Source organism: Microcebus murinus, chromosome 4 (genome assembly GCF_040939455.1).
Source record: "Microcebus murinus isolate Inina chromosome 4, M.murinus_Inina_mat1.0, whole genome shotgun sequence".
Classification (NCBI taxonomy): domain Eukaryota; kingdom Metazoa; phylum Chordata; class Mammalia; order Primates; family Cheirogaleidae; genus Microcebus; species Microcebus murinus.
Window position 1 is genome coordinate 53640386 of NC_134107.1, and position 23507 is coordinate 53663892.

The 23507-nt window shown below is 40.2% G+C and overlaps 1 protein-coding gene across 1 annotated transcript; it reads left to right on the forward strand.

Moving 5' to 3' along the window:
- Nucleotides 1-3047: 3047 nt before the first annotated feature.
- OVCH2 (ovochymase 2) lies at nt 3048-22538 on the forward strand. The gene is made up of 15 exons (XM_076001282.1): nt 3048-3135; nt 5215-5324; nt 6996-7087; nt 8616-8788; nt 9161-9256; nt 9498-9649; nt 10362-10551; nt 12170-12193; nt 13911-14001; nt 14123-14247; nt 14974-15114; nt 15492-15622; nt 18720-18813; nt 19327-19458; nt 21938-22538. The coding sequence occupies exons 1-15, from the start codon at nt 3048-3050 to the stop codon at nt 22066-22068; spliced, it is 1770 nt and encodes a 589-aa protein (XP_075857397.1). The 3' UTR covers nt 22069-22538.
- The last annotated feature ends 969 nt before the right edge of the window (nt 22539-23507 follow it).

Genomic DNA, 23507 nt, shown 5'->3' on the forward strand with positions numbered 1-23507 from the left:
CCTATCAGTTTACAGGTCACAGAGGGGTTACAGGAACACATTAAAGACACAGCTCTGCAACCAGCAAAATACAGAATGTAGATCATTCTAAAGGACTAAATAACCAATTCTTTCAACAAAAGTTCTTGCACAAATGAAAAAGAGAGAAGGAAGTTATGGCTTTAAAAAGACATCAGATATAACAATTACATGAAACAGGTACACCTTGTTTAAATTTTTAACTCAAGCCAAGTATAAAAAAATTGTAAGACAACTGGAGAATTCAAACACTGAATATTCGATATTTTTAAAGTATCCATTTTTTATTTAATAGTGGTATAGTGGCTATGTTTTTTATGAATCCTTATTTTTAAGAGATATGCACTGAATTATTTATAGATGAAATAATATAATGCCTGAGATTTGTTTCAAAATGAGACTGTGGAGGGGTTAGAATGTTGTAAAAGAAATAAAATGGGCCACGGGTAAGTAATTGTTGAAGCAGAGTGATCAGTTCATGGATGTCCTTTATGCTATTCTCTCAGCTGTTACATGGGTTTTAGTTTACCCACTTTGTTTTATAATATTGCCTGTCCCCCATTCTTTCTACTATAATCTCCTTTTGCCATTCTGATTAGACATAGGTTGCACATTCTCATTCTGTTCTACACATCACATAATTTCTTTTTCATTCTATGCATGTTTCTCTCTGTCTTCCCCCCAACACCACAACATTCTAATTTCTAAGATCTGTCTTCCAACTCATTAATTCTCTCTTCAGCTATGTATACTCTACTGTTTAACTTTATTTTTTAAAGACTATATTTTTTTTATCTGGAATGTCTCTTTTTTCCAAAATCTGTATTTTTTTAAATGTTTATTTTCTTAGTTTTTTATTCTTTTATTTCTTCAAAAATATTAATAAATATTTTGTAACATTTATTAAATCATCCTGCTATCTGAAGTTCTTGATCATCTAAGTCTGCACTCTGATATATCTGCTGACATATTCTTGATGAGAGCATGTCCTTCCAAATAGGTTTGTTCTTTATTTCTTCCAGCTGCCTTCTATATCACTGACTCAGGATAGGTTTTAATGCTAATTTCTCAACTTTGAGATTTACAGAGAAGGAAGACAGTATAATTTGAACCCCAAACCCATATTCAGTGCAGACTTTGGTCCAAAATTTCCAGGAGAGATTTTTTTTCCCTTTAAAAGATTTAACAGTCTCATGGATAAAAAAATTTATTTTATAATACCATGCCAAGTGATATTTCAGCATATTCCTTTCTTTAAGTAACTACAACATGCAGTTATTATAGTTTGTCTCTAGAACTCTGGTAGGCTTGGCTAACTGGCCTTATGGAAACTTAGTGTCTCCAGAAGCTGGTACACTGTCCCTGAAGATGAAAGATTTTAACAGCAAGGGGACTACAGTTTACCCCCTCAAGATATGACAGTACCAAATTATTAATGACCAGTTTTATGTGATGAATGAGTGTGTTGATGTGTATTGATAACTGTGTTGAGATACATCTTGATACAAAAGCTTGAAGCAAATATCTTCTCCTGAAATAAAGAAGTGAGGAAGATCTCATCATACTTTTGTGTGACGGCCAATAAAAATGACATGACAAGGAGTAAACTCATCATTTTTGAGTATAGAGTCAAATTTCATTATCCTATAACATTAGAAATCAATAATTGGTCAAAAGCTCAAAAGGCTCTGTGCTTTAAATAAACCTCTGTTCCTACTTTAGGGTTGTCCACCCTGGCACATCCCAGGCCCACGCTAGGTCTTCCTGCATTTTTTACATTGGCAGCCACACAAATTTTAGACAGGATGTAGGGAATTTGAAGTCAGAAAGGCAATATTCTGGATCAAGTTGCTCTCAAAAGTGACTGACAAAATACAATAAAATTTTCAAGAGCACTTGTTGTCAAAGAAATATTGAGATTTTGATTATGGCATAGACCTCTTGGGGCTGATATCATTCCCATACCAAAAACCCAAAATTTTTACCTTCAGGATTAAGGTATTTGCAGATAAAGCCTCAGTTGAAGGTTTGAGCTTCTTTCCTTCCATAAGGCTTCGGTCTTGACTGTTTCTTAAATATGTGGTGCTCACAAATTTTAGGTTTTAAGATGTTTTTCTTTCACCCTTATATTATCTGTATGTGTTATATTTGTATAGATTTATTTTATACAAGGGCAAAAGTTACCAAAAGGAAGTTAGGGGCTTCTAGTTTGACATTTGCTGGTTTGGGCAGGTAACTTATGAAAATTAACAGAAAAAAATCATATTCCTATGTGGTCCTAGATGGCACTGACCAATCTATAAGTGTTTCTCACATACTGACTATGTACCAAAAACTCAGCCAGAAAAGAGGAAGATTTGCAGGTAATCATAGCCACTTTCCTGTGAAGTAAAGGATATTTAGTGTTTGGCTTCTATAAATACAAAAAAATGATGAGAAAATGCAGATTCACAAATGCCCCAATGAACAGCATCCTAAATACTGTTTAGTAGCATGACCTGAGTCTGCTACTTGGTTATCTTTCCTCTCCTCTCTTTCTCAAACACATGGCTTTAATAATCATATAGTTACATTTGCAAAATAAGAAAAGGACAAATGAATGTTCATATGGGTTATTTGCAAACATGTAGGGAGGAAGTCTACTGTTCAAACAAGGACAACTTTGATAGCCAATCCTCTTATAGTAGTGGTAACATGTACAAAGGAGCAGGTAATGTTTTCAGATGAAAACTTTACATACCAACCACTTTGCTAGCCAGATACACTTGGGGGAAGCAATTGACGTGGGTGTAATGGGATATGGAAATACTGCTTGATCAAGATTGCCTCTGTGGTTGCTTCTCCACATCTTGCAAAAAATCTTTGTAAGAAACCACATTCAAAGACATTACATGGACATGGTTGAATGCTTCAAGTCTTGGTTAATGAGTAAACTTTTTTAGAATTGGTTTACTGCTAGTCTCCCAAGGGTTCCTATTTTTGTTATCTTTGTCTCTCTAAAATTTCAGGGAAAAACTCTGAGTCTCAAAATGTCTATAAGCAAAAACAGGCTGATTTTACTACTAGGAGTGATCTGTTTGGAACAAGGTAAATCGGCGACTCTTTCTGTTTCCAAAGGTAAGTTCCAAATGAAATCTATAACTACCTTTTACAAAGGAATAACTTTTGCTGGCAATGAGCATTGTAACTCCACTCTCTAGTCCTTTGGGAAAATAGGAGAAGCAAATACATTTTGGAGATCTATTTGCTTTTCAAGTAATTATTTTGGACTTCCCACCTGCAATCAGTATATGACATAGAAATACTATGATTAGAAACATCCCAGGTCACTTAGTGAAACTAAGTGAAAAAAAAATAAGATTGTTCACTTATTTGAACACATTATATAATCTCATCTTCTTTCATAGAGCAAATTCTGGAAATCATCATGGATTTGTCAGCATTTGTTATCTTTTGGAAAATTATCTTGCTGGGAAATATGAAGCATGCTCACAATAGTATTTTGTAAATGGTCTTCTTTTCCTCAATTAACTTAAACTGAAAACAGTTCTTAGTAGACTTCTACATGGTCAGATTTTTGCCAGCCCTGGCAATCAACATGTTTTCTATCTTTCCTTCATTGGGTTCAGGAAATAGTAAATTTCATGTCTAAAGTTTTTATGACTCATTCACCCAAAACAGTGAGAAAATAAGGTTTTGATCTAATGTCATGCCTGCACTGGATTCAGAATAAAAAAATGTAGTGTTACATCCATGCTCTGCCATTATTTAGCTGTGAATATCTTTGATTCTTAGTTTTCTCATCTGTAATATGGGGATAATAATTCTTGATTTACAGACATAAAGTGAGGATTAAACAAGAAGTCGTATGAAAGAGCTTTGTATATTTTAACACATTCATCTAAATAGCTATGCTCTTAAGGATGCATTCTCAAGAAAAATCATTTGTTCATCTATTCAACTTTTCTAAGTGCTTAATTATGTCAAGAATTGTGCTAAAATATTAGAAATACAGAGATGCATAAGACAAGTTTTTTTTTTTTTTTCCTGAAGTAGTTCATAGTCCAATCATGGAGGCAAGTAATTCACTATCACAATACTACATGGCAAGAACAAGAACTATTAAAGGGGTGGAGAAAGAGTACTATATAACACAAGGGAGAGACACCTAACCCAGTTTGAGGAAATCAAGAAAGACTGCCAAGCTGAGGAATAAGGATTGGAGGATTTAAGTAGGCAATCAAGTGTGGTAATTATGAGGCAAGGCTTTCTAGACCCTCCTTAAAAATATGGAAAAAAATGACCTGCAAGAGGGCAGATGTGCCATCCTTGACTACCAGGTGTTGGCAAACATCTTTAATCTAGCCTGTCTCTCAGGTGGGGAGTCAAAAAACCCATTGAGAACAAATAAGTACATGCAACTTTTTCAGGGATAATGTCTTTTACACGAAAAGGAAGGAGTTCTTTCTTCTATGCCCTGGCAACCCTCTATCCTAACACTGGTATGTGAAGCAGGACACTGTCTTCTCTACACTTTAATCTCCTGAACAACCTGTCACTTTCCATCCCCATAGAGAATTAAATCCAGTAAAGAGTTATTGATATCCAACTGTGCTTCAGACACCATAGACCATGGTCAGACTTAGTCTTATGGGAGGAGGAGAGAAAACACACGATTGTAATCCAAGGTAGACTGTGGTATCATCAACAAATTAACTGAGCAACTTTTGTGCATCAGGAATTGTGGTAGATATAGTGGATATAGATACTTCTAAAGTTAAGTTCCTATCTTTGAGCCCACAGTCTTGTTGGGTTGAAAGATGTAGAAGTAGCCATACTGGCATGTGATAAATGTCATGGGAGAGTACAGAGGGCTGTGAGAAGCCTTTCAGGGGCCAGAGGGCTCAGAATCAAAGGGTGGCTGCATTCTTAATAACCCAATGGAGATCTACCCATAAGGTCCTTCATATTCATATCAGAAAAGTAGATCTGTTTATGATATACATGTTCTATATGACAAAAATTGACTAATCCCTTGTGCTACAAATCACACCAAATCTTGACAATTAACTTAAAGCTATTTAGTCATCTTTCTACATACTCCATGTCTTAACAGTTTTTTCTTGCTCAGAAGAGTTTTCTGTATCCCTCAGTCCTAGAGCCTATCTAATCGCTCAATGTTTATCTTTTTCTCAGCTCCCAGTTGTGGGCAAAGTCTTGTTAAGGTAGAGCCTTGGAATAACTTTAACATTTTCAGTCGCATTCTTGGGGGAAGCCAAGTGGAAAAGGGTTCCTATCCCTGGCAGGTGAGTCTCAGGGGACGTTCTCTGGAGGGTGGGCTATGAAAAGTCTCAGGATTGAATTTCCCAGAATCACATGCTATTCATCAGTGCTCTATTCTGCCTACCTCCTCACAAAATATCTCATGCACATGTACAAAGACACAAGTCCCTTAACCGATGTGCATCAGTTGAATTCCAGAAAATATAAGTTTAGAATAGTTGCATGCACTATTGACTTTTTCCATGTATTATAAATGCCATCCCAAACTATCAGCATCTAAGACAAAAGGCCCACTTCAAGAAGCTAAAAGTCTTTTGAATTTACAATTGAGAAAATGTTTTTCATTTAATAAGTATGTTTTAAAAATATCTTACCTTGTTATAGTTGAAGAAGACCAGAGAGCTCATATCCACTTTGTGTTTAGGTATAAAGTTTGCACCCATACCTAAAGGAATAGTCAAGTGTACGACCTCCTTATTAGTTAATGTCCTAACAATTCTGTCCCAATTTAATCTCCTGCTCCTCCCATGCCATGGAAATGACTTTGCACTTCTGTCTCTAGCCCGTAGTGTTTGCATTTATTATCTCTGAAAGTCTCCCAGTTTTCTTAACCCTGGGATTCATGTTGCATTCTTGCCTCTTAACTTTTTAAGGAGAGCAATCTTCCTTATGTTTACTTATCTTGAGTCAGTCATATTAACTTTTAGGTCAATGGCTATTTGGTAATTGCAGGTTGATTGCATTTGCGTTCAGTAGGTTGACTGAATAGCTGACTCATTGTCATTTGATTAATTGAGTAATTACTTGGTTGAATAGTTAATTGATCAGTTCTGTTACTTGATCAATTGGTTGGCCATTTTAGAAGTTCATATTCAAATCATAGTACGAGTGATTCATTGACTTTTACTTATGTGCTGTTTATTCTATTCTTAACCTCTTCTCTGTATTACTTTTTGTTTTTTTGATGGCTCATTAAATGATTGCTGGTCAAAAAAGGGACAATCCTAATAAATTGCTTTTTTTTTCTAATTCCTAAAATGTAAGTATACTTATTAAAAGTATTTGCTTGTACACAGCAATTCATTTTAGAATCAAATAAAATATCATGAATAGGATAAACCAAAAATAGAAAGTATAATATATTAAAGAGGCAGAATAAAGAATAAATAGGATTGAAGAAGTTATAGGTGTCAAATAGTTAAGAGTATGAGAAAATGGTAGATCCAAACTATTTCCCTAAGAGGCTTGGAGGAATTGGAGCATGTATTGAAAGGCTTTCTAGCCCTTACCTTGCCTCCCTTCTGAACCCCTTCAGCTGGACTCTGCTGTATCTTATACTCCTTTATCTTTATCCACAGATATTGTTCATATTGTTAGAGAAATAGGTCTGCATCAACAGTGTTATACAATAAATAAATAAATATGAACACTTCTAATTGCCAACTCTACCAGAACCTTCATAGGCAATCATCTCAAATTAACAACTTCTCATCCAGACCAGGGCCCAGCATGTTCTAGTTCCAGCACTACTCTTCTTTCTGAGCTGTATGCATGGCTTTCACCCTTTACAGTGCATGATTGTTGATATTTATGAGTAAGATATCTGAGTCTGCTGTTCAGAATATGCTTCATCACCATGTTTTGGGGGAACCCAGGGCATTAACTCGCTTCCATTTAAGGTCTTTGCAATTTAGGTGTCTCTGAAACAAAGACAGAAGCATATCTGTGGAGGAACCATCATCTCTCCACAGTGGGTGATCACAGCTGCTCACTGCGTTTCATACAGGTAGGGAAGGCCTCGCCCACGGATGGAGATCAGACCACCCTTTCCTCTCCCTTGGAATTAGCAGCAATAACTCTATGAAGACATGCACCTGTGTGATGAGTGGGTATTGCTTTAGTGGAGGATCATCTTAAGTTTATGACACAAATGGAGCTTGGAGACATTGTCAGGTGGTATTCAACTTGTTAGAAAACATACATTCCTTGCAGAATTAAATTACTTTATTCACTTGAAACTACTGGAAATTAATAAAGAATAACATCCAAGTGTGAAAAAAGAGCATTACAAGGAAGGATTTTGGAACATTTTCTCCTAGTTTTCTTAAATTTCAGTGAAAAAAATTAATCTGGTTTGTCATGCATCTTAAGAAATGAATTAAAAAAAATAAAAGGAAGCCAGTAAAATATAAAGTAGGCTCCCACATCTTCTTTCTTATTGATTCTGACACTCTGGGCCTCAACTCAACAACTTCTATTCTTTATCCACTTTCTGGTATGATCCAAATATCCTATTATTGTCAGTACTCTTGGTATACACTACTAGTCTGTCCCCATATTTTCCCTCTTCCATTTCAAGTCTGCAAACATTCCCTGGATGTTTAGTTGATGCCAGACACTAGTGGGTACAAAAGGTACCAAAAATAACTACGACATAGTTTCTGCCCCTAACGAGTTGATAGTCTCAAAGAAGAGTCAACTGATCTTTGCACTGCAATGTGGCAGGTGGTAGGCTAGAAAGATGCTACGTGTTAAGTTAGGTACCTAATGTAGCCAAGAGTCAGGGAAGTACACCCAGAGGTAACTATGCCCTATCCAATTTTGTATAAAAGCACCATTTCTGGAAATGAAGGGTCCCAAAGAATGGTAAGCTCAAAACTCTTAATCCAGCTCAATGCATCTGCTGAGTTCCTTTTATGTAACATTGACCCAGGAAGATGGGGTCTTTCCCAAGGCAGGCAAGATCTCTAAATTACAAACATAAAGAAGGTAAGGATAAGATCTCAACTTTCCATTGTTGTAATGAGTCCCAAAGCCCTGAATGTACATGCTGTCTGGGACATCAGAGTTATAGTGCTATCTGACCTTCATAATATACACTAAGCATAAGATCCGCTGACATTGAAGCATTGTACTTACTAGGAATGACAAATCATTCCCAAAGGATATCACTGGTATTTAGGCTGGGTCAGCCTCCTAGAGTAACTTAATAAAATCCCCTATAGCCTTAGAGCCCTGAATTACAATATATTATATTAATATGTGTATGTCTGGATATTTACAAATAATATTGCAAAATATTAAACTTATATCATTGACTCCAGATGAGGCCTCTCTTTACTTTTCCTCCACTGGAACTAGGAATCTGCATTTTTTTTCTAATAGTGTTGGGATCATTCTCACTTTCTCTGCTCATTGCACCCACACCCCACAGTATCCATCCATATCATTTCGAAGAGGCCAGTTTGTCAACCATTGCAACTATACTCAAAGACAAAATGAAATTCATTCATATTACTATCTCCTTTGCATAGTAATACTGTGTCAACTGTGAATGTCACTGCTGGAGAACATGACTTGAGCCAGACAGAGCCAGAAGAGCAGATCCTCACCATTGAATCTGTCATCCTACACCCACATTTCTCCAGAAAGAAGCCAATGGACTATGATATCGCCCTTTTGAAGATGGCTGGAACCTTCCAATTTGGTAAACATTTGAGGCTCATTCACCCTGAATTGTCCACCCCATACTCTCTGTAATCCCTGTCCTACAGCCCATGCCCTGCAGTGTATGCTGTGTAGCATATGCCCAGCTCTTCTGGGTCATGCACTTTGAGACAGGGATTTGGGCTGGAAATTCCCCTACCTGAAACTTTTTGCTTGTGGTACTAGATATAGAATTATGTGCAGTCAGGAAAGGGTCTTTCTTTGTCTGACAAGTGACCCCTGGAGGTATCAGTCAGAGATATCACAACTCTTACAAGGTCTTCGGGGGACCACCTGGATGCCAAGTGGTGAGTAGCTTATGGTGTCCTCTTCTCCATGAATAAGACAAGCCCTGCCTTGACCTTTCCTTCAGGCCAGTTTGTGAGGCCCATGTGTCTTCCAGAGCCGGGGCAGAGATTTCAGGCTGGATTTATTTGTACAACAGCAGGCTGGGGCCGCTTGGGTGAAGGTAAGAACTTCTGTGCCACTCCTCCTAATCAGAGGTCAGAACTTTCTGGTGGATAATTGGAAAATAGAATTACTAATCTACTTTCTAAGAACAATTGTGCAAACATTTTTAAAGACAGAGAATATCATACTGTACGTAGAAATTCAGGTCTTCACAAAAGATTGAAACCTAAATGGGGCATCTTCAAATCAGAAAAGGTGAAAGAGTGCCTTGCTGGGACTTCTGTCTCTGTGTTTTCCAGATGGTGTCCTCCCGCAAGTTTTGCAAGAAGTGAACCTGCCAATTTTGACCCATAAGGAGTGTATGGCAGCTCTGTCATCCCTGAGGAAGTTCGTTAGCGGAAAGACCTTTCTCTGCACAGGCTTCCCGGAAGGAGGGAGGGACGCATGTCAGGTAGGTGAGAGCTGCTGGGCTGACAGGTTCTGGGCAGGGCCTCTCTCAGCTTCCTTATCAGGTGAGGGACTGGAGGAAGGCTGATTCCAGGTAGTAAGACTGGAATCTAGAAACAAGGGTCAGGAGTAACAAAGGAGGTTGAGTCAAAATAAAGGGATGGTATAAACAATCTGATTTTATCAGGGAGTATGAATTCAGAAGAGTTTTTTGTTGTTGTTTTTGGGGTTTTTTTGCTTTTTCCAAAAGATCAAATAACAGAGATAATGCCAAGGATGAGCTCAGCATTCTCCCATTCCTGAAGGACGGCTGGCTCTTCCCTGTTTAGAGGTTTCCAGTTTTTGGATCTTGGATGTTGGGAACTATATTTTCCTCCATTCTTCCTGCTAACCAAGAACTGAAGTCAATTTTATTGCTGGGCAAAAGTTGTTCTCTGAGTCTGTAGCATGAGACAGGAGAAGGAAGAAAGTCTGCTGCTTTGAGGAAAGCCTAGGATGGGAAAGAAGGAGGTGGATTTGATGGATGGATATCACTCCAGTGATATTTGAGGATCATATGGGAATTGTGCTGGGCTATTCTTCCAGGCCCCTGAGTTTAAATTATAATAAGTGAGGAAATGTTATTGATCCTCATCTAGCATTGTTGTGGAAAAAAAGTGATCGCTTAGGGGTACAGCATTGCCAGCGGTGGTAACAGAGGACTTTTTCCCCTGCAGGGAGATTCAGGAGGTTCGCTCATGTGCCAGAATAAGAAGGGGACCTGGACTCTGGCTGGTGTGACTTCCTGGGGTTTGGGCTGTGGTCGAGGCTGGAGGAACAATATGTATCAAAGTGATCCAGGATCCCCTGGGATCTTCACAGATCTCAGTAAAGTGCTTCCCTGGATCCATGAACACATCCAAACTGGTAATGAAGCCATCAGGCAAGGTTAAGAAGCTGCCATTCTGCTAGGGCCAGAGAAAGCATCAGCAGAGTCTAGGCAAGTCAGGACCCACAAACAGATGAGCTGTTCTTCTACTCTCAGTGTAGCACATAAGGATTGTGAAATTTGCCAAGTCTAAACCAAGAGTGAAATATGGCATCTGGTACAGCATGTAAATATTCAATAAAAGATGAACCCATCCATCCTAGATTTTGTCCAATTTGCCTTTAATTGAAACTATCTCAGCTGATGATATGTTTGACCACTTACTTCTCAACTGTTCTAGTAAGATTCAGCAAGCTATGGCATAGATCAGTAGTTATCGACCAGGGGTAATTTTGTCCCTAGGAGGCAATATTCAAAGACATTTTTAACTGTCACAACTGTAGGGGGAGGACTGGCTTCCAGTGCACCAGGGCCAAGGAAAATGCACATAACAGTCCTCTGCAACAAAGAATGATCCCTCCCAAAATGTTAATAATGCCAAGGTTGAGAAGCCCTGGCTTAAGTATAGAAAGGCACCGAGTATAGAAAGTATGAAAAGGCCAGGATCTATAGACACTTGGTCCTTCATATTTGCAGGTTCTACATCTGTAGTTCAACCAACCATGGGTTGTAAATATCCAGGGGGAAAAATAAAAAAATAACAATAAAACCTAATACAAATTTTAAAACATATAGTGTAACAACTACTTACATAGTATTTACTTTGTATTAGGTATCATAAGTAATCTAGGGATGATTTAAAGAACTGTATGGGGGAGGATGTGCGGAGGTTATATGCAAACGCTACATAATTTTATATAGGGATTTGAGCATCCTCAGATTCTGGTGTCCACAAGGTTCTAGAACCAATCCCCCTCAGATACCAAGGGCTGACTGTGCAGCCTGAGCTAGACTGAGCTAGACTAGTCTTCTGCTAGACTGAGCAGTGAGTTAACTATAATTTCATTTCTACTTATAAACCCAACTTAACTGTTTCCTTAAATGGGGGTTCCCACTCTCAAAAGGGCTTTTTATCCTTTCCCAAAAGGGTTAATTTAAATTAATTTAGTAAGAACCTGAGTTTGTTTTCCAAGTATATGGAACAGTGGTAGGTATCTGAGCCCTCAGTTCAAGTTGTGGCCATCCCAGCAACTCTTTGGTAGTTGTGAGAAAGTTATTTACATCTGTCACTTCTGTTCTCATGTAAAATGACCTCTTCTTGCTCTGTGTGACCTCCAAGTGAATCACTATTTATTAATTAGCCCACTCAATCAAGTGAGTGAAATCATCTCCTTAAAACACCAGCGCCCCTTTCCTGCTTTGTCAGTTTATCTCTTCTTTCTATACATGAGATTTTCCCTAGTTGCATATTGACTTTAAAAATCTCTGTACTTTTGAGACAAGGAGATGCTAATTTCTTCAAATAGCAAGAATTTTTCCCCCTAAGGCAATGGCCAGAGAATGAAAAAGAGGGAATAGAAACAGGAACAATTAGGACTTGTTGGCCAATTAGATGAGGGTGTTAAGGGAGAGGGGGGAATCAAAGACAGTACCAAAGTAATCCTGTGGTTCAGCATACCACAAGCTTTGAATCGCATCTTTCTTTTTCTTTCCCAGGGCATCGAAGAAAGAGCTCTAGAGGTAGGTATTCTTTGCAGCCTGCTCCACAGGAGCATGAATTAGCATCTAGCATTTCCAAATGTCAGTTCCCTTTATAATCAAAGGTCTTCAGCTTCAAGAGTCCTCCATGCTCACTCGGTGTAAAACCACAACCTGGAGCACCACCCTGCCAGTCTGGGCAATCCTATGCTCAGTATGAGCCCCAGATTCCCTCCCATTTCACTTCCTGTCAACCCAGCGCTCCATCTCAATTCAGTCAACAGTTGCCAAACACTAGCTGTGATGAAGAGACTCAAGGAAAGAGGGTGAGACAGTGCAGATGTGGTCAATAAGCTACACACCTTCCCTGGAAAGTGTTTCTACTTATATAAGGGTCTTATCCCCTGAGTTACATTGCAACCATGCAACAAATTCACTCTGTGACTTTGGGCAAGCTCTTTCCTATCTCTGACCCTCAGTTTCTTCATCTATAAAGGAAAGAGTTTGGGCCAGATGGTCTCTAAGATGTCTTTAGCTCAAACCTTCTGTGGTTCTTTGAGTCTATGTAACTATCTACAAAGAGCAATATGGAAAATAATACCCTGACAGCTCAGAGGAGTGGGAGGCTGCTCCCAGCTGAAAACAGACAAATGAACAGGGGAGGCTTTGGAGCATAGGCATTTTTAAAGCTGAACCTTGAAGGAAGAGTAGGGGTTTTGTCAGGTGGAAATGGAATGTGGGTAAAGAAAAGTATTCCACCTTAAGGAATCATCCTTATCAAAGGATGGATATTAAAGGAGATGGAGATAGGAAAATGTCAGGTGGAACAGAGACCAGTAAGTCAGCCAAAGCAGCCTAGGATGTGTGATGGCATTTGATGAAAGAAAAGAATAGAAAGATAACTTGAAATCAAACTATGGAAATTTTAAATGTCAGTCAAAAAAATCTGGACTTTATTTAGTAATAGCAAGTTTATTAAGTAGATAAATGGACTTGAGGTATACTTTAATAGTATAAGAATTGTGTGTAGGGGATGGGTTGTGGGGAGAATAATTCAAAGTGAACTCATGAGACAAGAGACAAGAAATTAGTTCCAGAGACAAGAAATACAGGCTTGAACCAATGCAATGGCCAGCGAATGAAAAAGAGGGAATAGAAACAAGAAAAATTAGGATTTGGTAGCCAGTTAGATGACAGGTGGTAAAGGAGAGGGAGGAATTAAAGATAGTACCAAAGTTGTCAGCATGAGGACTAAGGAAAGGGCATGTAAAAGCAATAAAATCAGAAGCAGATGCAGTTTTGCTAACCCAGAGGAATTCTCTCTGTAGCATGTTGAATTTGGGGGGAGATAGCTAGGAGATCATTATAAAATCATGTCTGAAGTTCAGAAATGTAGAGATGATATTTGAAACTGAGGGTAAGAATGAGACTGTTCAGAGAGCTCATGGAGAGAGAGAAGAGGAGGAACAAAGAAAGAACCTGGGAAATACACCTACTTATAGAATGAAGTGTGGGATCAGAGAAAGAAGAGTTAAGGAGAAAAATAAATCATAGAATCTCAAGGTTAAGCAGGATCTATAAAGAAAAAAAAAAAAAAAGCATAAGGCATCACAGAAGCCAAGAGATGAAAGATTACATAAAGAATGGAAGAGTACATGAAGAAGAACCAGGAGGCTACTGCGTCTGTGCAGCTTCTGGAAGGGGGCGCTGTGCGGCCGCCATCTCTGCTCAGCCCGGCTCTCCCCGCTCTCCCTCCCAGCCTGGTGCAGTGAGCAGGATGGCGTAGTCAGACAGCCTGAGGGGCAGCTGCACTTTCCAGAAAGCCTCCAGCTATATTACGAGAACAAACAGTGAGTACTCCCTCTGCTGCCCTCCCCCGACTCCCACCTCCGGTCTGGCTGTGCCCACTAATTGGACTGCAACAGTCATTTTCTGTCTAGAAATAACACCCTCTCCATGATCCCCCTGCAGACTGTGTGTCTGGACCCTGTTGGTACCAGAGGAAATGCACGTATTGCTCAGTTTTTCTCGCTTGGATGTCGAGTCTTGTCACCACAATTACCTGTCGATATATTCTTTAGAAGACAGACTCATTGGTGAGTGGATGTTCACATTATCAGATGGAAACCAGTGCTAAGTGGGCTTAATGAGGCCTGGTTACGCTGTGTCTGGCACGGAGCCATCTCTAAATGCCACACTTCCCATCTCCAGTTTTGAGACTCAGAATTGGGAGCGGGGAGGAATCGAATCTGAGCCTGTGTGATGGCCACAAGGGCACGATGCATTTCACCTGCTGCGTCTGTTGCCCATCAAACCAGGCTTTCTAGAGCCATCGCCACACCTGGAGCCCATCAAGAGTACAGTCTAGACATGTTGCAAGGCCTCTCAGGGGTCATTCCAGGCAGGATACGGCTTTCCTAACTGTGAAAATGACCTTTACCTGCCTAATGCAGCTACAGTGAAAAATACCAATAAATAAGCATGAGGCAGCAAAGGTTACTGATATAAGAAACAGAAATGGCTGTGGCTCTTAGCTAGAAGTGATTGTGTGCCCCAGGAGACACTGGGCAATGTCTAGACGCAATTTTGGTTGTCACAACTAAAAGGAGTCTTACTGGTAGGAGCCAGGGACACTACTAAATATCCTACAAAAGACACAGGATGTAAAGAATGTTCTGGTTCAAAATACCAATAGTGCCAAAGTTGAGAAATCCTGATTTAGACAATCCCAAAGTATCATGGCAAGTTTAATTCTCCTTCAGGCATTTAATGAGTACTGTTGTCTAGATTCTGAACAAAGAATCTTCTTTCTTACATTGCAGGAAAATATTGTGGAGAAAGTCTCCCTTCATCTGTTCTTGTTGGCGCCAATTCTATAAGGCTGAAGTTCATCTCTGATGCCACAGATTATGCTACTGGGTTCAATCTCACCTATAAAGCGCTTAAACCAAACTACCTTCCTGGTAAAACCATTTACTTGTATCATGTACTAACGCAGCCTTTTGTAGCTGGTTAGGCCCCATAGGAACCAGGTGATGGCAGGGAGCCCTCTCCCAAGGCCCACCGGCTCTGTAGTAAAGGGTACGGGCTAGCTAAGGAACAGGGTGCAGTCTCTCCTCAACCCTGAGTTAGCCTGGCTAGCACATCTTTGCTGCCCACCCAGGTGAGTGGAGAGGGTTTGAGGAGTTCTGGGAAATCAGTGCACAAACCTCTTCCTTCTTATTCACTCTGTCTGAAAATTCATTTCATGCATCCTTTTGGGGAGACAGGAGGGAAAACAATGAGAATTCCTCTTTATTTGGGTAGTGGCATGTGACTGGACTTTTTCCTTGTGTTTCAGATTCAGGTTGCAGTGTCTTAACTGTCCTTTTTGAAGAAGGCTTCATTCAGAGTCCTAACTACCCTGGAAACTACAGTGACATGGCCAACTGTAACTGGATTTTTCAAGCCCCCAAACATCACCTAATCGAGGTATTGACTTTGGTTATCCTTATTTAGATACTGTAAATGCACAGAACAGCTCACACAAGCACTGTGAGGTCAGAGGTTTTCATTTGATTTCTTCACTGCTGTATTTTCTGCATCTAGTACCCAGCACCTGACACCCCAGGCTCTCAATAAATAAATACTTGAAGAATGACCAGCCTAGTTTCCCCTGCCACTTCCTACTATTACCACTAGATGGCACCCTGTGCTCTTCACTTTTTGTTTTAAAAAAAACAAGGCTGCTTCAATCTTTGCATTGGTGACTTTCCTAGTTCCTTCTAGAAACGAGCATTTCTTCCTTATTAATTAATCTACTAACAAAATTCGTTGTAAGTAATAGATAACAAAAGTCAATGGCAATCTGGCCAAAATCATTAAGTCTTTCAAGGAGATGGGACAGAGCAAGCCCAGAGGAATCAGTACTTGCTGGTCTAAGGGAGTCCCGAGGTGTGGGAGGAGGGGCCGTGGAAGGTGAGGCTGAGGTCAAAGTATGGAGGCCTTTCAGTGCCCAGATACAGAGTTTTTTCCACATTCAATTAGTGGTGTTTGTGGCTGTTTGTCCATTAAACACTAGGGGCCCATGTGCAGAGAGACATCAGCAGGTAGATGAAGGTAAGGCTGTAGTCAGGGTGAGATCGGAGCTAGATGTTTATTTATAGGTCTTTCTCTTAAAATAATGATTGACAGCAAGACAGTGTATGAAGAAGAGAAAGTAGAGTAGCAAATAAAGGATGGAGGAAGGAGGGCAGACAGGACCTCAGAGTTATCATCTATTGAAGAGGTAGGCAGAGCTCTGAGATATAGGAGGAGAACCAAATTGGTGCAATCTCTGACAGTCGAGAGAGACTGGAGTCTTTAATTCAAAACATGAAGCGAAGCAAACAGAGATGTGGCCAATAATTTAGATTTACACACAAAGTGAGAATATAAAAAGATGAGAATTGAGGATTAATTGTCCGGTCCACTCCACCCCTCAATAAAAAGTTAGAACAATGGGATTGAAAATTGAACAATTGAGAGGAGTTGGGATTGATGGTGTCTGAAATATTACCTTAAGTCACATGTGAGGAGCAGAAACAAAATCATGCCTGTTTTATGGATGAATGGGAGAGGAAGATACAGAAGAGCGAAGTGTAGATCTTCTCTTTCTGAAAGTTTCTCAAACCCAGAGTTGAGGCAGAAATTTTAGCATAATTTAGGGAAGATTTACTGTTAGTGATAAAAATTTAGTTTAGGTTATGAGCATATTTCTAGGAGGAGGATAAAGAGAAAATGTAGCTGAAAATCTGAAAATAAGTGAGAAGTGATTCAAAAACATCTATTCAGTGAATATACACTGAGTGCTGTGCATCAGTGAACGATGCTTTTACACCCTTCCAGGGACAGCTTCATTTTCAGGACCCATCCATGGGCATAATTTGGAAATCAGGATTACAAGTCATAACAATGTGTATATCATTTGACTTGGAGAGAAAAGGGCCCATTCTCAGAAAATATCCAGTAAGCATTTAATCAATGTGTGAATGAATCCTGTTTCTGACACATGTCCTCCTCTCCCCATTCCTGCATTCAAAGTGTTTGGAGACAGGATAGTCGGAACAAAAAAAGAGAGGGAAGTCAAAGGTGAGCTTGATATTTTACTCCTGGGTAAGATATCCATTTCCAGTAATGTAATATTTTTCTCTCTGGAATGCAAGCATTTCTCATCATTCCCAGGTTCTATTACAGTGCCCTGCACAAGGGAGATACTTGCAGATTGCTATCTTGGCTTGATGGGGAGCAGGATCCATAGGTGATAAAGATGTGTCTCCCCAGCCCCTTCCGGGTGGCCTCTGCAGAGTCACTTCCTCCTCCCCTTCTCCCCGCCCCCATTCCTGGTTTCTTTCTGGATTATGGGAGGCAAGGAGGCCACACAGCTCCTGGCCATGGCAGGTCAGCCATGGCCACTGATCATCTTTGTGGAGGGACAGTCATCCCGAAGACGTGGGTAGTCAGGGTGCCAATGGCTTCACCAGTCAGTGAGTGCACCTGGGGAATGGACTGCTGGGGGCTGATGGTTTGAGCCGGTCGATCTTTAATCATTCAGCTACCACCTCTGATATCCATCAGGGTCTGCAGTGAGTTACCACTCACTCCCCCGTTTATCACCATGCTGGGCAACCATGAATTTCCTCAGGAGTCAGGAAAGTTCTGCTGCATGACACTGGGCTTCTAGCATATTCTAATTAAGCAGGAGGCTGACTGTTGGATAGAGATATATATATATTTATTTTATTATATCTCACTAGGACTTTTCAAATCAGAAATTAATACTGAGTTTTGTGAAGTACTTTCTGTCATCTATTGAAATGATTAAATGATTTTTCTCCTTTGACTTATTAAAATGTTAAATCCATACAAATCTATCTCCTACCATTCCTACACGCCTGAAATGAATCTCACCTGGACATGGTACAGTCATCTTTCAATGTACTGGTGGATTCTGTTTACTAATATTTCACTTTGGTTTCTGCATCAACACTCATAATTGAATTGACTTATAGCAGAGGTTCTCAAAGTAAGGCCTGGGAATGGGAGCCAGGTATATCCTGCCAGGTAGAAAGACACAGTCTCCAAGGGACATTATCAACTTCAGTCTTGATTCAGGAGAACTAGAAGTTCAACATGAAATATCAGGAACAAGGTACACAGCACTAATACAGCCAGAGAAGTTGTGTGTCCATGTACCTGGTGTGTCCAGGATAGCATAACCCAAAGCCTAGTTGCTTCCAGCGGAAAAAAAAAATTTTTCTATGTGGTGGCTTTTCTGGTCTCTTAGAGCTGCTGGGGAGCTCCAGTATTTGCACATTTTCCTGCCCTTTCACTCAACCCGTATTTGGTGGCTTAGATGTTTCAGAAAGTTTGACAGCTGTGATGCAGCATTTTTTCCCTAAGTATTTTAACCCACTCCTGAATACCTACTAACTTTCTCATCTAAGGTCTTATTCCAGAGCAAGTGGAACAATCTAAATTTCTCTGCTCTATCAAAATCCTGTAATTCATTCGTATTGTTTACTCTGGATGTAACTTTGAGTCTTCTCAGCTTTCGTTTCAGAGTCTGGAAATAGAAGAAAGCGGAGACTGCACTTCTGACTACGTGACAGTGCACAGCGATGTAGAAAGGAAGACAGAAATAGGTCTGTGATCCCCTGGAGCCTCAGCTTCCTCTGGTTTGGATGTTGTCCTGGGCTTGAGATGGGACTGAAAATGATATGACTGCATCTTCCTTCATTCCCCTGCACCCCCATCCCTCCCTATGGTCTCAGCACCATTCCTTCCTTTTATCAGGGGCAGGAAGGGAGAGAGGAGAAATCAAAGAGCCATTGGAACAGAAAATGTGAAAGGCCCACAGTGAACTAGCAGTGAGAAGGGGAAAGTTCCAGTGAAATAGGCCCTGTGGCTAGGCCCACTTCCCTCAGCAGCATTTCCAGGGGGACAGTTTGGGAGACGAAACAGAATTGAAATGTTGTTGGGGTTAATCACATATTTAAATGAAGTGAACTGTCTTTCTATTTTGAAAATGAACTGTAACATTCATCAGAAAAGCTTATTTCTCAACAACTACCTAAAGGACAATTTTTTTCTTTTCTCCAACACCACATCTATTTGCTGGGCCCTTGTGACGTCTTGCCTGGGTTGGCTTCAACCAGCGCGGCTGTGTGGCTATATGGTCCCCAGCCCTGTGCTCAGCCCCTCCAGCGTTATGCTCATCAGCTTCCGGTCGGATGAAAATGGGACCTGCAGTGGCTTTCAGGCTACAGTCACCTTCATTCCCAAAGCAGGTGAGAGGATAGAGGGACAGAGGATAGAGGTCAGCTCTGTGGTTCCCAATTCTAATCTTCACAATGTGGTAATGAGGGGAAGCCTTTAAAGCCGAACATGGATGCAGCCAAGTCTCATTATTTCCAGTAATTATGTCCCATGACGTCACCACGAACACTAATTAAGAGAATACAGACCCATCGCTCCTAGGAAATATGAAGTTAGGCTCCTGCAAACCTCTTGTACGTTTTCATCAACCAGCCAATACACAACCATGTTTTTTGTGTGTGTTTCTGTTTGAAGACACCTCATTTAATATACAGTGGTGATTCATTAACATCAGATTCATAATGAACAGCACTATATCTCATGCTTGAATGAAGTTTATCCAACATGTGCTTTCTTTGTGTGTGTGTGTGTGTGTGTCTTTTTATTTTATTTTATTTTATTATTTCAGCATATTATGGGGGTTTAAATGTTAAGGTTACGTATATTGCCCATGCCTCCCCTCCCCCCTCGAGTCAGAGCTTCAAGCATGACCATCCCCCAAACATTGCACATCTTACTCATTGTGGTTGTATACACCCATCCTCTCCTCCCCCCTCCCATCCTCCCGACACCCGATAAATGTTATTCCTATATGTCCACTTAGGTGTTGATCCGTTAATACCAATTTGCTGGTGAGTACATGAGGTGCTTGTTTTTCCATTCTTGAGATACTTCACTTAGTAGAATGGGTTCCGGCTCTATCCAGGAAAATACAAGAAGTGCTATATCACCATTGTTTCTTAAAGATGAATTGTACTCCATGGTATACATATACCACATTTTATTAATCCACTCATGTATTGATGGGCACTTGGGTTGTTTCCACAACTTTGCAATTGTGAACTGTGTTGCTATAAACATTCGAGTGCAGGTGTCTTTTTTGTAGAGTGTCATTTGATCTTTTGGGTAGATGCCCAGTAGTGGATTGCTGGATCAAATGGTAGATCTACTTGTATCGCTTTAAGGTATCTCAATATTGCTTTCCACAGAGGTTGAACTAGTTTACAGTCCCACCAGCAGTGTAGGAGTGTTCCTATCTTTCAGCTTCCAGACAACATTTATTGTTTGGGGATTTTTTAATAAAGGCCATTCTCACTGGAGATAAGTGATACCTCATTGCAGTTTTGATTTGCATTTCCCTGATGATTAGAGATGTTGAACATTTTTTCATATGCTTGTTGGCCATTATTCTGTCATCTTTTGAAAAATGTCTGTTCATGTTCTTTGCCCACTTTTTGATAAGGTTGTTTGATTTTTTTCTTGCTGATTTTCCTGAGTTCTAAATAAATTCTAGTTATCAGCCCTTTGTTGGATGTGTAGCTTGTGAAAATTTCCTCCCATTCTGTGGGCTGTTTGCTCTCTTGACAGTTTCTTTGGCTGTGCAGAAGCTTTTTAATTTGATCAGGTCCCATTTATTTATTTTTGTTGCTGCTATGATTGCGTTTGGGGTCTTCTTCATAAATTCTTTGCCTAGGCCATGTGTAGAAGAGTATTTCCAGCACTTTCCTCTAGAATTCTAATAGTTTCACACCTAAGGTTGAAGTCTGTTACCCAGTGTGAGCTGATTTTTGTGAGAGGTGAAAAGTGTGGGTCCTGTATCAGTCTTCTACACCAACATGCGTTTTCTGTGCAAGGCATTTCACAGCCTCTTGCACTTGGCAACACTAGAGGGCGCTTCAGCACTATGCCTGAGGGCCATTTTGAACAGCAAGGTCACCAACAAAAATCACAAAACACACAAAAAAAGTGGCACTAAATAGAGCATGAAAAGGACACTTGTTTATAGTATGAGAGCTGAATAAAGAAAGCAAAACCTTGCCTTGTCTCACTGCAGCTGGGAGCGTGCATGTCCAGCAATTCAAATTTTTTGTCACTCTGATTATGTCTGTAAATGACCATCAAAGCACCGTGAGTATCACATTTAGGGTTACAAATAAATATTAATGAGTAGGTGAATTCACATGTAAGAAATCCACAACGAATGAAGATTGACTGTATGTCTGAATCCTGGCTTAGCTTTACTAAATGTGTGATTTTTTTTTAAGAAAGAGTCATCTAAGACTCATTTTTTTCCAACCCTACAATAGGAGACTAATGCATGCCTAATAAGAATGTGGTGAAGATTAAATCAGATAAGAGCCTCTTGGCCACAAGTAAACATGCAATATGGAACAGAGGCATAGAAATGTGGAAATGTCTTCACCAATCCCAGACTGTGGGCACTTGAAACACCTAACCAGCTTCTTTCCATGTTGTCACACCCACAACCCCTCCATCCAAACCCCACGGAGCAGGTTATCTGCTTCCGAAGTTGTTCATTCTCATTTAGGCATGAAGCAGCTGTTAAAATACCCAGAATCAAACTGGCTGAGGTGCCCCAGAGTTCTAAAATATCTCCATAAATCAATTTCTATTAAATCTTCAACCCTGGCCTTATTTGTGCAAGCTGAGCAACTGTTTTATGCTTACACCCAGATTTAAACATCTCCACCAACTTAGAAGATGAATCAATATTTCTGGAGACTTGGAATGTGCCAACTAGAGAAATCAATGCTTCTGGTAAGCTGTTTTGGGGAATGTGACCAAATGATCCACACAGAGTACATCACCCTGGGTTCAACCAGAGAAGCAGGTGTCATGGGTTGAATTATGTCTTCCCCAAAAATATATTGGAGTTCTAACCTCCAATACCCCAGAATGTGCCCTTATTTGGAAATAGAGTATTTTTAGAGATAATCAAATTGAAATGAGGTCACTAGGCTGGGCAGTGATCCAATATGACTGGTGTCCTTATAAAAAGGGACAAGTTGGGTACAGGAAGACACACACACACACACACACAAACACACGGGGAACATCATGTAAAGATGAAGATTGGGGTGATGAATTATCTTCAAGCCAAGGAACACCAATGACTGCCAGCCCCACCAGAAGCTAGGGGAGAAACATGGGACAGATTCCTCATCACAGCGCTCAGAAAGAACCAACCCTGCTGACACCTTGATCTTGAGCTTCTAGTCTCCAGAGTTGTGTGACAATAAATTTCTGTTGTTCTAAGCCACCCAGTCTGTGCTACTTTGTTACTGCAGCCCTAGCAAACTGATACACTAGAATTGCTTACGGGATTGTGGGGCTGACTACCCATGTAACCCCCTGGGGCAGGCAGGCAGAAAGGGAAAATCCCGGTAACACTGGAATTCCACAGGCAGGAGCTGAAGTTGTTCTTCACAGGCAGAATTTCTTTCCTCTTTTAGGGAAGCCTCAGTTCTGCTTTAAAGCATTACAACTAATCAAGTCAGGTCCACCCAGATTACCCACAATGATCTTCCTTGCTGAATAATAGTTGTGAAAGTCAATGGGTTAGGGACTTTAATTATACCTGCAAAATTCCTTCACAGCAACACCTAGTTAGTGTTTGATTGAATAATCGTGGGCTGTAGCCTCGCCACGTTGACACAGCCAAAAAGCCATCACATAGAACTGTAAGGAGGTGGTCATTGTTCCTTTTGCTCAAAACAAGACTGGAATATTCCCAGTCACCAGCATCAAAATTCCCAACTCAAGTGATTTATTTAGCGGAAATGATTAAATTTTATGACAAATTGTAGTTTGACTCAAAAGATCCGTCTGCTGAAAAATATTAAGTATATCACCATATTTTAATGCCAGTGAGCTTTGAGAAGGGCTGGGTTTCCCCTTTTTGTTACTTTTTCCATGACATCTATTGGTATATGTGTACTACATCCTGTTCTTTTTTTTTTTTTTCTGAGACAGAGTCTCGTTTTGTTGCCCAGGCTAGAGTGAGTGCTGTGGCATCAGCCTAGCTCACAGCAACCTCAAACTCCTGGGCTCAAGCAATCCTTCTGCCTCAGCCTCCCGAGTGGCTGGGACTACAGGCATGCACCACCATGTCCAGCTAATTTTTTCTATAAATATTAGTTGGCCGATTAATTTCTTTCTATTTAAAGTAGAAACAGGGTCTCACTCTTGCTCAGGCTGGTTTCGAACCCCTGACCTCGAG